This window comes from Diadema setosum, chromosome 15 (genome assembly GCF_964275005.1).
Source record: "Diadema setosum chromosome 15, eeDiaSeto1, whole genome shotgun sequence".
Taxonomy (NCBI): domain Eukaryota; kingdom Metazoa; phylum Echinodermata; class Echinoidea; order Diadematoida; family Diadematidae; genus Diadema; species Diadema setosum.
Genome location: NC_092699.1, coordinates 32,913,844 through 32,929,242, shown reverse-complemented (window position 1 = coordinate 32,929,242; position 15,399 = coordinate 32,913,844). Strand labels below are relative to the sequence as shown.

The following is a 15,399-nucleotide window of genomic DNA, read 5'->3' as shown; positions in this document are numbered from 1 at the left end:
TTACTGGCTTTGTCATCACATACGCCATGTTCCATGGATATGACGCACTATTACCGTAATTAATATGTACAGTACACCCAAAAGGAATGTGATTACACCGTCTGTCAGCTTTCCATGGTCGGAAACTTCATGTGAGTCAGTAAACTTCCAACTTTGTCCTAGATGTTTCAACTCCTCAGGACCATATAATCGATTCATTGTACTGTATACTGTGTTGGTAAATCTTCTGCCTACATCTCGCAGTAACACTTTAAAGCAAACGATATGCAATCTAATACTGTGACTGTATTAACTTTGTACAAGTGTGCTGCAAATGTACTGATTAACAATTACACAGAGAATACTGTGATATCTACACCAAGTTAAAATTATCCACAAAAGAACCACACTCTGCAAGATATGATATTACAGTGAGTCACCCGTTCCCATGACAACACCATGACTCGATTCTCTGAGTCATAGACCTGATAATGCCACATTCCTGGCTCAAACAATACATGTACAACAATATGTACTGTATTATATTACAAGGACTGAATCCATTAGCCAGAATAATTCTCAAGAATAGGGAAACACCATGTTTTAAACCTAAAATACTTGACTATACTTGATGCATTGTACAACACTATTTCCCTGTTAAACATCCCATAAAAAGCAAGTTACTGTGTAAGTTACTTCAAAATCTCCAGAGGGGTATTAACCCGTTGAGGACAGACTGATTTTGCTACAACACGCATTTCCCATAGACACCCGCCCAAGTATACTCAGGACTCATCCTCAACGGGTTAATGCTACAAGTACATTCAATACCAACTGCTCGTTGGAGACGGGCGAGTCTTAAACAAAATGAGGATTTCAGAATCTCCCAAGACACGAGTTGAAAAGAAAATGTATTACAAGTAGATATAATCATGGCGTAAATTTCACCGCATCACCAGATTCTGCCCTATACTGCTGATTTTTCGTGTCATAAAGTCATACACTCCTGCTTACAGTCGGGAAAGTGTGTCCTGGGTCCGATGATACATGTATGGCAGAAGATCAAAGTGATTATACTGTGTACTGCTACACACTACAATCTTCACAACTGTCTTTGACCTTTTACCAGATTTAGCTGAGATTAAATGCTGACTTATCTTGCCAGATCGTGCCATGATCATTCACAAATACCATATAGCATAGGGGTGGGGTAGATCTTTGTATTTACAAGGCCCCTACTCATGCTACATCTACTGTATAGAGCTTAATATTAACGAATTTCATGAAGGATTTGAATTCAACCCCAGAACTGAGGACATGGTGAATCTTAAAATGACACCAGTTGGCATTATCTGCATTTTACAATTGTATGTTTCACTGAATCAATGAGACTCAAAGAGGCATTAAAGGGTGCAACCAGGGTATGGTGTCACTTTTAGGGACTCTTTTGATAGCATCATATTTTGAGTGGAGAGGTGCTCTTGTGACTTTGTTGCTGTTTGCAACTCATCATGTAAAAAAAAAACACAGTTAACTTTAATTTCATATTGTATGCCATTCCATTTCAACCCATACCATCAATATACCCCTCGGTGACACATTTTCACCTACTGTAAGTAAACTATGGGACACTGCTACCAATGCCATTGTACAGTGAATATGAAAAGAACATGCGGTGTGAACGCTACCCACATTTATTGTAGATGATTCTTATCAGCAACACAAACTTCTGATGCACACAAGTCAGATCATCAAACCAGACACCAATGGAAACAGCTAAAAAATGTATGAATTGAGCCTGAGAGTCATTTTCTACAGCACACAAATTAATGCACAATCTCACAGTTCACCAATCTGCTTATTGATAGATCGGATGACAAAGTACCAGTTGATTGTGTCGATATGGTGACAACGCTACTCGGATGATATTCCATGACTGCACAAGGTAGTTGTCACACAGCACATCCTGTATATAAAAAACAATTTGTACACTGTACAAGACTATACAGTGAAGTGTCACAGTGAAGTGTCACGTTCTTGTGGATGATGTTCAAAGTGTCACATTCACACTTTATTCGGATTATATGCATATCATAAGTACAGTTGTAGCCACAGAATCATGATGAAACAACTAGAAATGCCTCTGGCAGCCATTTTGGATGAAGCTGTCCAGTTGTCTAGTCTCTGTCTCTATGGATATTTGGCTCTCAAAATGACGGAGTCTCTGGAATTCCACTCAGAAATTAACAGTTTTCTTTATCCAGTACTGGCTGGTATCTCCCCACCACTTGGACAGGATGTGACCGCGGCCTGTCTGCCTTCGACAGGTGTCCCGCCCCTGGCCTCTGGAAGGCCACACCTACTTTGCGAGAAGTTGTCCCCTCCCGTTTCCGGGCGGCGGTCGTCCTCTCGCTGGGGTCCGGCGAATCCTGGATGAGATTTCTGGTGGCGAGCGGAGAGCGCTGGTGAGAAGAGGATGAAGACTGGAATTTCTCCTTGAGGGAGCGACGGAAGCCGGATTTCTTGGCCTTACTGGAGACGGGAGAGGGCGGAAGTTCTGTCAGGAAGACCATCTCTGCAAAAACCAACATGCAATACCGGAGTTAAGAAAGCTCGCATAGATTTATCAATACATTGTATGATTCTGTGGTAAATCTGCAACATTGCATATAAACGTACTAGTACACTACTTACTGTAGCCCTCGCTCACTAGCCCTTGTTTCTGCATTAATAACGATCTCTCCAATCACCCGAGATTGATCTGGTGTACAAAGGCAAGGCTGCCATCTCAAAATCTATAGTCTCCCCAAAATTCACAGCTACAGTACCTCATGATAATGCCACAAAGCCTGCTTTTTGCTAGGCTTTGCTCTATACCCCAAACAGCAAACATAAGATGCTATTCAACGCTGATACACTGTATTCCCTCTACAAATAAGGGTCAGTCAAGTCTGACTGAAACTCATCAAGGATTCAATGCTTCACTGGGCAGCGGCATTTAAACACCTACAAGTGCAGTTGAAGTGGATTTAATGAAAAGGCCACGGTTAACAAGCCACAAGTATCTCAAGAGTCTTGTCCATGTCAGTGAGTATTCCCCAACATCCCCTTGAGTGCTCTTGGGAATGAATTCAGTTATAAATGGCAAAATATAACACTGGAATCAAAAAAGAATTTCAAACAAAATCCCCTGTATTTCTTGATTCCCAAAGCCAAAGGTCATACAGGAGCATTAAGAAAAAAAAAAAACACTTTGAATTTCCAAGATTGTTCATTTTTTTCCCCCAACAAATCTCGTTTTTATCCATAGATACAAATTCATAGAACAGTACTACTGTACAATGTACATGTACAACTTGTACATTGTACACATAATAAGAAATATTCCAAAAGTGGACACTCATGACCAATCAAGAGAACATTGTGGTGAAATACAGTGAAATCAGACTGCATTTACAAAGTGTAATAATCATGCAGAACATCACTGAATATGATGACATGGTGATGAAAAATCTATCAGATAATGACATTGACGTAAAGTGTTGTACTTATGATTTGAACATCAGTACAGTACTTCCTCAATCAGAACATACAGTGTACCACTGACCACTTAAAGGGATCGGATAGTTTTGGTTGAGACCTTATTTCAGGTTTCTAACATTTTTTGGTGAGATAATGAGAAACCTCTTATGAAATATGAAAGAGCATGTAACTCTATGAGGAATTCAACATTTATTTGATGAAAACTGGTTTTGAAATGGCTGAGATATCCAAAAAACAGAGATTCTAATAAAGTGTGGGACCTACACTTTATTATGATCGCTTTGTTTTACTCTGTTTTTGGATACATGTTTCAGTCATTCCAAACCCGATTTCCTTCAAATAAACTTTGAATTCCTCTTAAAAATAAAATGGTATGCACTGTACTATATCATAAGCGTTTTCTTGGTATCTCGCAAAAAGTTAAAAGCCCAATTCTCATCTCCACCAATACTGTACCATCCCTTTAAAGGCAAACACCATCAATAACGACAGCTCTAGCAAGGTCAACTGAAAGCACGATGTCCTCCACATTTGCCTCTAACAATGATTCAAACAAGCTATTCTTTTCTGAGTTTGCATCCAAGCTTTATAAACACATCCTTTGTCCAAGAAGTAGGTGCACATTATACAGTATACAGAATAGATACAGTAATGTACATTGTACAATGTACAGAAATATCCCCTCATTTATGATCGTTTCCATCACGTCAAGTGGGTTGTTAAGTTTCACATGGACATCAAGCATACTTTTTATGCTGTACACTTTCCCTAGATGTACAATGTATAATCTTCTGACACTTTTCTATTGTTCACTCTACAATTGTAGTTGTCGTCATTCCATATAAGACGATGAATTTCAGTGCTACAGAACAGATCTCTATTCATTCAAAAAAAAACACACACAAGGAAGAAAAGAGTGGAAAATATACATTCTGTAGTCTGCGCAAGTGTGAATTGTATCGAGATAAGTTGTCATTTGAAAACAGAAGAAGGCGTCAACAAATTATAACAGTTGTGCTGTAGATTATCATGTGCCAGAGAATGGAAGAGTCTGAGAACTCCCCAAGCTGGAGTGGAGGATTAATCATGCATGGAACTAATTCAACAATGATGGGAATGTCGCAACCTGCCCAATGAATCAAGGTTCCTCAGAACATTGTGAAACCATCTGCGAAAGAAATCCTTTATTGTCATGCAAAGTCTTTGTGTGTGATACCAGGAAAGCTTACAGTAGAAAGCTGTTTGTCTGATTTTATCTACAGCTTGGGAGTTGTTGCAAGTTGTTTTAATTAGTAATTAATATTTCTGTTCTCTTCATGTTCTTCCCCTGATGTAGTTTCTCTGGTTCTAATAATCCTTGAATGCCGGGACCAACCTTCAAGTAAATATAAAGAAATGGATTCAAGATTTTAGAAATCATTGCTGCAGGGTGTGTTTGGGGGGGGGGGGGGGGGGGGAGATGTATAATGTTTAGAGGAATGATCTGGACGCACACACAGCGCTCATCTCCCAGAAGCATGTCCTTCCAATACACGACCACAGAATGGCATGGAAAGACTTCATTCAGAAACAGAGTCACTTTATCTAATTAAGCCATATTTTCACCCACACTACACTGTATATCTAACTTTCATACTGGTACAATGGCACAATGTACAATGTATAACACGTAATTAGAACCGAGAAGTGAAAGTTTGCACTCGTGAGCAAACTGTCCATTATTAGTATTATGAATGGTTTGCATGTTTACTCACAGTTGCTACAATGTATAATGCCTGATAAATGAACACATTTATGCTTTTGTTTGAAAAAAGTAAAATTTTCACCATGAATACAGAACATGAAAATTCTAAGAAACATAAAATGAAACAATGTACTAATGCTTGCCCCATAACAAGCCAGCAACTATTTTTCGATACTACAAAGATTGTAAGCCTACTGTGGGGCAGCCCCAGAGAAATCAAATTACGGCTACCTGTAACCATCCCATATTCACACAAAGCCATGTGAGATGATGAATCTAGGCTCTCTACGGTGTTATTCAAATACACACGTGATTGTTGTGCTTGTATGCAGCATGTCACATGTATCCTAAAATAACTCTTTGTAGTTATAATGACCTCAATGCACAGCATATCTTTTTGTTTTTAATCGTTATCATCGTGGTTTCACTCAGCATTTCCCTACAAAAGAAAATGAAAGTGAAAGAAACTCATAATTGATGTCACTCCCACGCTAAATACATGTGTGTGTAAAATTCAGCTCCAAACTTGTAACTTGTATTAAGGCACACTCTTGGACTGTACTGCGGGATGCCCCATGTGTGTCATTGATGAGTCAACTTTTTACAATTTTTGTAATTTTAGAGATATGAGGAAGTGCTTGAGTACACTATCTGGTGATGAGAATACATCGCAGCATCATACTGTGCACTGACAGATTTTTAATGTCCTTTGTGAAATGGAATAGATGGTATGTTGACATATGATTTGCATTGAAAATGCATCCCACATACGGTACACTGATTGTTTGTACATGTACGTCAGTCAATACCAAACGAGTGAGTAGGCTATGCTGTGGTTACTGAGCTCTCTGAATACACTGTACAGTCTGTCATCTGATGAATTGATGGTATTCAAGGAAAGAAATGAACAAAATGAAACAACACACACAGTGACACACACACACACATACGGGAGTGCAATTCCGTTTTTCTTTCATGAGCCTGTTTCCTTAAACAATGACTTATAGAGCCTGGTAACTACAATGTAGCTGTTCAAGAGACAGATTTGCTTGAAACTGCTTGAGTGATTGATTAATACTCTACATCACAATTTGTAATTGGAACCATTGTGGAACATTTTAGATTTTACATTGGTGCCTGTGACACACTCAAGCCACGCTCACAGTGTTCAATGAGTAGCCAATTTCCATCTTTGATAAGACTCCAACAGTCACTTGCATTCATTCAGCTTGTTACTTGACAGCGGGTTAAAACATGAATTTGGCTCAATATCATTGTCCTCAAAACAATGAAAATATCTGTTTTTAACAAAGAAAATTCTGCACAAATAAAGTGTAATATACATATATGTAGGAGTTTGTAACAAAGAAAATTTCTTGGTATGCTGCAAATTACCATTTTCAGAATACATAATGCAGTAGACAAAGAATATTTTTATTTTTTATTTTTTTTTTTAGATGGATACTATGTACACTGTATACATAGCATCTTTAAATCAACACTCTGTACAGCCCCAACAGCAGTGAGAGACAACACACCAGACACTCTGAATTAGAATTGTAAACATTGGGGACAATCCACGCAAGCAACTATAAGTTGATTTTTATACTACGTGTACAATGTATATTAGACAGAGCTGATCATATGGCTACACTTGTACATATAGCACCGGAACTGAAGCACATCACGATTAAAACTAATTTCAAAACTTTGTTGACTGCTTGCTTTGCAAGTTCTCAACCGAAAGTGAATCTACAAACAATGATCAATGTTTGATGTGATCAGATAACTGCATGCTACACTACTTCATAAAGAGTTTTATCTCGAAAAGCCTTGATATACATGGCAGTTTGTATGTAGAGTACATCTCATTACATAGCCTTCATGACTAGCGTTCAATATTACAGACCATGATTAAGTCAATTAATTTGATGTCAAGCATGCGGCTAGCTACAAAATTAATGACGTCAACATAATCTGCACAAAGGTGGACAGTGTGCTATTCTTAATCATGTGACTTGATTAGTCCTGACAAGACTTGATGAAACACTGTCATACAGTTCATGGATTCAGTTCATAATACACTGTAAGTCCATGAATGAATAATTTCTGAACTTCTGATGTTGGAAATACAAGTATTTCTGTTGTATGCAGATTAGAAGATGAGACGAGTTGCTTTGAATTTCATCCAACAATAAATTGTAATTTCCACTCTCTATTATCACTGTCCAAGTATGTACATGTGGCATGTTACTAGAATTAGTTTGCTTAATTCTGCTTTCAGATTTCAAAATCAATCTGGAGATTTGTACGCTTACAGTGTAGCAAGCGATATGTTCAGATAATACAAGTTGCTTGTTATGTACAAAGTGTCTCAGAATACGAATTGTACAGTGTACACCTGCTGAATATAAAGCTACTAGTGTCACAATGAATTCAGAAATAACAGAGATTGTTTAACCATACAGTAATGACAGACTGTATTTGCAAAAATCTGGACTGTGTCAACTACAAGTTCCAAAGTGCTTTCAACTGATAACAAAGGGATATTTTGAGACAAAGAGATTGCTAGAGGGAGAGAGGGAGAGTATGATACAACGATGGATATTTGTACAAAATAGTGTAGGTAGATAGAGATAGAGAAAGAGATATTTTGTAGTATAGAGATGCAATGAAGATAAATAGATACACTGTACAGACAGAAGACAGACAGAGTGGGAAGAACAGAAAGAAGTCTAAAATTCTTTCGCTTTGTATTCAATTACAATGAGAACCTTTCAGTGAATGGCATATCAAAGGCCCCACTCTGGTGGACAATGTGCATACATGTACACCGTACGCACACACACACGTGCATTGCACATATCTGCAAGCTCCTGTAGGCAAATGAACAATAACACCAGGGGGAGGTGGGAAGAGAACACTAATGCATTGCAGTCTCTTCATTTGCAATTCTCTAATGTACTGAGTGTTAAAGGGATCGTACAGTTTTGGTTGACACCTAATTTCAGGTTTCTAACATTTTTTGGTGAGATGAGAAACCTCTTATGAAATATGAAAGAGCATGAAATTTTAAGAGGAATTCAATGTTTATTTGATGAAAATTGGCTTTGAAATGGCTGAGATATCCAAAAAAGAGCGATTCTAATAAAGTGTGGGACCCACACTTTATTACGATGGCTTTGTTTTACTTTGTGTTAGGATGTTCCAGTCATTCCAAACCTGATTTTCATCAAATAAACTTTGAATTCCTCTTAAAATGGTATGCTCTGTACTATATCATAAGTGTTTTCTTGGTACATGTATCTTGCAAAAAGTTATAAGCCCAATTCTCATCTCTACCAATACTGTACCATCCCTTTAATGTGTACAACAGAGCCATTTTCCACTGACTCAGTGGCCACCATACATGTGTAGATAATAGACAGGGCATGTATTTTTGTGTTCCAATAGCTATTGCATTTAACCGAGTCCTTTAGATGCTTTTATCAAAAATCCTTTTTACGTAAAAAAAACAAATAAATAAAAGTTCGGTCAGAGTCTCTGTTTCAATCTCAATGAACATTGTTTGTTTGTTTGCCAGTGTGTTTACAGTACAACGGAGGCAAATTAAATTAAATTTTGCATTGGGATACAGGAAGTTATTAACTCTTGTGTGAGAATGTACCTTTTGCATTCGATCTTAAATCGCAAAGCTCAATGTGTCCATGAATGTTGATGGTATACTGCACAGAGCAGAAGACAGAGTATTATCATGCAGTGATGAATGTAAGAATCTGAAAATCCCCACAAATTTCCCAGCTGTGAATATGAGCTTCAAAGCCTTGGTGAAAGTGAAATCTCAATACTATGTTGCAAAATGTCATGTTTAACTTGCTGGTACAATGAGGTGTCCAGAGAGGCGACAGATTGAATTTACCCTTTGATTCACATCCCTGTAACATTTTGCAGGGACCCTCGTATTTGATCACAGCAGCAAGGCCATGCCAATGACCAGTTTCAATTTCTTTTGAGATAGAGACATTGGAATATCATGTGAACACGTTTTCCTTCATTTGATATGACAGATGTACACATGTAGGACACGGTACATTGTACGTATGAATATAGTGTTCGGGAGTCAGTGCCATACATAATAAAGTTATTGTGTGCTGAAGGTGTTTCTGAAGAACATGACGATGGTCAACCTTCCATCTACACGTACAGCAGTAAAATTCATACCTCTTCACAGGAGTGTAAAACTACCCAACATTGCATAGATCCAGGCTACATGTACTTTGTAGAGTTACAATGTCCTGCTCCGAACTCTTGAAAATCTGCATATAATGTACCTTGGGCTGTTACAAGGCAAAAAACAAATAAACAAACAAACAAACATACAATCTTTATGTTGCAAACATTCAGCCAATGTGCGGTCGATGAGCTTAGATTTTGTATAGTGAAGGTACTGACACATAACATTTGTACATTGTACAGTACAACATGCATTTGTACAAGTACTGTGTGTATGGTATAAATGTACACCATGCAAGTTTGTTAAAAATGACTACTGAAGGTGTGGGGGCCCTACTTTCTGTAGCAGTGGGACCATCCATGGTCAAGTATGGTGTTGAACAGATTATTCAATCTACAAAGATAAAAAGATATTAGATTCAATTAATTTGAGCTTGAAATTCCTGCACTTTAAAGCTGCATCAATGACTCTACTGCACGCTGGACACACAAACATTGTTTCTGCAGCTCAACAATTTTGGCACAGAGATGTACGTACGGTGGACTTGCTCCGTGCATTCATCATGAAATGTACAATTGTGTACATTTTGGAGCTTGGTGCTTGGAGTTTGATTACCCAATTATGCATCCATGTGTGAGGAAGGCCACATGAGGTAATGTGGCATTGAAGTAGACTTGTACATTATATTGCACTGCATCCATTGGCACCGTCAGTGGCAAATTCCTGCTCTTTGCCATCCGTGCTATTTATAGATGATACCGGAAGAAAGCCAGTGATAGTTTACCAACCCACTAGACGCTTCTACTGTAAGCGTCTAGTCGGTTGGTATTATCGCTCTCTTCCTTTCATCCCTCCCCCCCCCCCCCCCAATCTCCTCCTTCCAGCTTCGTGTTTCCGTCTCAATCTTTCTTTCTCTCAAGGATTTGTCTCCCGTGGCCGAACCGGGCGGGGAAGAGAGTGGATGGCCTGGTAAAGTGGCCATCAATGCGGAAGGTCTTCCTCAATCTATTTCCTGATGATCCACTTCCTGTGGTGACACGCTGTATGGTATACTCTGTAGTCAACAGGTTTCTTTCTCTCTGTTTTTTTTTTTAATGTTCTCCGCATTCTTCAAGTATACAAAACAAAAACCTACTTTAACTTGCATTTCCGTAGGCTAGCGAAAAAACAAACAAACAAACAAACATGTTTGAGTTGGGTTTTTTCTCTAAGACAAAGAGCAAAGGGAAAAACAAACAAACAAACAAACAACCCACTCGTGCTGACATTGTACATGAAGTGAATTCTAAAAAGTGCACAACTGTATAGTTTCTCCAATAATCACAACCTCCTAGATTCTCTGTGCCACAAGATCTTTGTTCTACAATGTATTCACATTCATTCTGAACGTAAATGGCAATCAAAAGTCCCTTCTGAGAGTTTACATACTCATAGGTGTGGTAAAATCGTCTATGAGAGTAAATTGTGAGTTCTGTTTAGTCAGAAAAAAAAAAATACAGTCAGAGATGAGAAGAGGTACTGATTAAAAAGGAAGAAGGACACCATCAAAATAGTTTTCGCTTGAACCATTTGCGACAAAGCCCTGCAATAATCAATAAGACTGACGGATTGCCTTTAATGAGACAGAACTATAAAGTTCAGCATGATGTCGGAATTATAGTAGAATAAAACAAATTTGAAGTCTGTGCAGCAAATTCAATGCTTCTGTACAAGTGTGTACACATTGTATGCATACAGTACAATATTAGATGATTAGTCAAGATCAATACATCAGATTACTCAAGGAATTGCAATATCGTATCTATCACTTTCACTCTAGCTCAAGAATGAATCCTCGCCACGCATTTTGTCATCAGCCGTGGCATTCAGCTTCCACTGCCCTCCCGTCTGAGAAAACAAATCAAATCAATCAAACTCTCATTCAACCAGCTGAGGCCTTCGGATGAGAAGCCTTACGTCCGGATCAAGGCGGTCTTATGAAACCCGAGCAGTCACAACACGGGGAACCATCTCCACTGATGCATCACGCTGGATTTGAGGAATCGTGCGTAAGCCGGCATAATTGGATTTATATGGATGTGGGGAATCTTGGGGGTAGGCGACTTCAGTGGAAAGGAGGCATGATTGCTGATGACAACTATGCTCAGTCTAAGGAATGTGTCTTGATCATACAATGTTCCAGGATATGTTTGTCTCAATGCAGTTCATCATTGAAGTGTAAAGCCTCATCCCATATTCTTGTGAACTACAATGTTCATATTACAATGTAAATGTTTTGACTGACAAGCTACACAATACAGCTGTAAAATTCTTTTTTCACAAACACAGATGCTCTCAAACAATGTCATCTAAGTCTCGGGTTTTCGTGTACTTGTGTAAAGCATTATTCCTTGCAGCCATATAATTATTTCTTTTATTTTTTTTAATACTAAGGAAAGCTTGAAAGTACATGTAATTCTCTACTTTGTATTTCCTCTTCTTTCCAATGCAAAGGAAGTATGTTAATTTTCCCATAATGTCTTCCCCCCCCCCCCCCCCCCACCATTACTCTTGACCCTGGACATGATTCTTTAATCTGGTTTCCTACTATACTTGTATTAAAAGGGCTTCATCATAACTAAATTAATCAATAACATTCACTAGGATGTCTGAAAGACAAATCACTGAAATAATTAATGTCAACAGCTCCATCTTGTTATAAACTAGCTGTCTATAGTATAGGTTTATTTTCATACAGCTGTACATGGTTTTTTTTTTTTTTAAAGGAAACATCAGGTTTCACTCTTTAAAGAACACCATGAGGATCACCAAATCCGGGTTGTGTGTTTTTGTTTGTTTGTTTGTTTGTTTGTTTGTTTTGTTTTTTTGCTATAATAGCCTCTACTACTCATATCCAAATGATGATCTCACATACTCACATGCATCCAAGTCAGTTGACTCTTAGAGCACACATCACATCACTCATTCACAAAGTTACATTTTTGTATTTTGTGCTTTGAGCAGTAATCTTTGCTTGTTTGAAATTCCTCTCATTTGTTATTTGTAACTATTTTTCTTCACCCCCCTCCCCCCAATATGTACGATACAATTAATCCGATTCAATCGGTTAAATATAAATATTGTCTGTGACATCATGCAGTGGAAATGAAACAAAAATTGTATGATGTCTTGATAGATACCTGCTAATGTATCACATCACGAGGATGTCTCCTTACCCCTGTCGGACAGAACCAAAGTGGCATGGTCCCGGTCTCCGTCCTCCTCATTGGCTATCGTTTGCTTCTTCACCATGTCGGACAATTCCATTTCGTATTCTGGGGTATTTGCTTGATTTAGTCCCTCTTGTCCCTCTGCCTCACTGGCACACTTCTCAATTTCATTGTCTTCATCATCTGCCACCAATTTAACACTGTCTGTTTCAACCTTGAATACTTCCGAATCCGCTTCCTGCGAAGGGGAATGATCCCCAGCTGGGCATTCCTGCGAGTCGTTGTTATTGCTGGCATTTTCTGTGCTGTCACCACCCTCGGGCTGATGTACTTGAACCTCTTCAACACTTACATCTGAAGAAAAAAACAAAATACAATACAACTTACATTATACAACATTGCTGCCCTGGAGGCAAATTTAATGTACAGAAAAAAAAAAAACCTAAACAATGATATCAACAAAAGTTTGTTAAACTTTGTCTGTCTTTGCTAAATTGCAAGAAATTAGTAGAATATCTACATGCACTTTACTCTTTCCATGTATAATATTAAATGGTGATTAGATTACAGACTCAAGTGAAAGACATCTTGGAGAAACTACTTTCTGATGCATCTTTGGTCAGCAAATTATTTTATTCCCCCCACAGTAAAAAAGATTACACTACAGGTGAATGCCAACAAAGTGAATCCAAGATAGACTTCCTCACTTTTTGGCGCATCTTTGGTGAGCGGCGTCCTTGCAATGATGCGCGATGGTGATCGCGGATCTTCCGAGGCGTTCGGGAAGACGAACGGTCCAACTTCTCTTCCAGCGGATGGAGACCTTGGATCAGAATCGTCAGGAATGGGCGTCCTGGCGATTTTGGTGGTCGGGGACCGCGGGTCTTCAAAATCCACCTCCCTTTGGAGCGGTGTACGGTTGATGTCATCTGTTGGAGACCGCGGGTCAATGAGCTTCTGCACTCGCCGGTTCGTCACTGGGGTATGAAACTCGTCCTCCCCTTCAGGTCTGTCGCCGTTCGCTGCTGATTTTGAGCCTGACATTCCCATCGTGAGGCGCAGATTTGGGCGCTTTATCTGTAGTTTCATGGAAAATGGGATAAAGTAACAGAATATTGACATTTTCATTGATGGTAGGGCCTACATCACATACACATGTTAGTACATACGAAGTTAGAAACAATTTTGCTACATTCTAGATAACCACTTAACAATGAGTTATTAAACATACTTGTAAATAGGTTACCCGGGCAAATTACAATACAATTAACAAACAGCAACACTTGCATGCGACTGAATAAATCAATGAATAAACCAAGTTTTTTGGCTTTCATATAAAGTATCAATCACTTGTTATGATAAGGATTATTTGTATGGATAATAAATGGGTTTTAAAAAAAAACGGTGTTAAAAAATGTCCGAAGTGAGAACTTTCCATACAAAATAAAAAAAAAAACAATCATCTGTAACATGTTAGTGTACAATGTATCGATCTTTCATTCAAGACTGACAACTTGGCGGGGCATGACAAACAGAAAAAAAAAAATCAGAAAATATAATTGATAATGAATTCTGACATTCGCACAAAAACACACACAAATGAGCAAAACAAAGTTTTAAAAAAGTTGTAAAAAAAAAATAATGTTATAAATATATCCTGTGCAGGCTGTAGCTTTACCTTTGTGAATCCTAGATTAGGCATAGCGTGTCATCAAATCAGCTTGAGTGTGAAAGAGAATATCTAAACCTATATGAGTATAAACGGCTATGGGACGTGGACGTTCACACAACAACGTGTCCACATGAGCACAGCACAGAAACCAGTCAAAGCCTGAAATGCAGCTAGCGGCGCACCCCTATGCTTCTGAACAGCTACGCCTAACTTCTGGGCAGACAAAGCAATCAATGCATGGAAGGCCGCGAAAAACCAAACACAACCACCAGCTTTACGCAGTAGGAGGAGAAATGTAATTGCGCAGTGCGTGGAGAAAAGAAGGAAACGGAGGGCTCTTGTCCAGTAGAACTACCGCAGCCACAATGTGAGGTGACCCTCATACCATTCATTCATAAGAGAATATAGTATTACTCACTCGTCTAGATGAACAATGTCGTCTTTGTCATGCAGTAGGCGTAATTCTAGAAACATTTTACCGCACCTGTATACCAACAGTCAATAGTGGGCAGGGAGAACATTATCAAGTTGTGAGTCATGTCATTGCATTACGCGCGCACACTACACACACACACACACACACACACACACATCTCCTATACGTTCCCTTGTACGCTCTACATGCCAACACTAACAAACACAGGTTTTCGTCGAGATTCGTTCCAACGTTAGGTGGTTTTACTCACTCAACCGAAATGAAGACGAAAATAAGCGGTGTCTTGGAACTTGATGATGATCTCCACAACTTCATGAAGCAAACGGCATGCCAATCAACCAACATTCACTTCCCAGGTGACTTGCTGATTCCAGGGGATGTGTTATTTTCTCTGTTTTGTTGCAGAGGAGAACAGCAGCGCACGTCAACTCAAAGCAGAAAACAGAAAATTTGCATATTACCGTTCAAAAGTATTTTATCCAATCAAAGAGCAGCAAAGTGAAAAATGAATATTTATTAGCAAACGTCATCAGAGAACAACGTTGTGGTATAACATATCGCGTTAGGCGAGATTTCAGGCCA

The 15,399-nt window shown here is 38.7% G+C and overlaps 1 protein-coding gene across 1 annotated transcript; it reads right to left on the bottom strand.

Moving 5' to 3' along the window:
- Positions 1 to 1,225: 1,225 nt before the first annotated feature.
- On the bottom strand, positions 1,226 to 15,201 carry LOC140238943 (uncharacterized). Its single transcript, XM_072318837.1, has 4 exons — positions 15,068 to 15,201; positions 13,417 to 13,786; positions 12,716 to 13,063; positions 1,226 to 2,554 (listed from the first exon to the last, which is right to left on the bottom strand). The coding sequence occupies exons 2-4, from the start codon at positions 13,757 to 13,759 to the stop codon at positions 2,223 to 2,225; spliced, it is 1,023 nt and encodes a 340-aa protein (XP_072174938.1). The 5' UTR covers positions 13,760 to 13,786; positions 15,068 to 15,201; the 3' UTR covers positions 1,226 to 2,222.
- Positions 15,202 to 15,399: the final 198 nt, after the last annotated feature.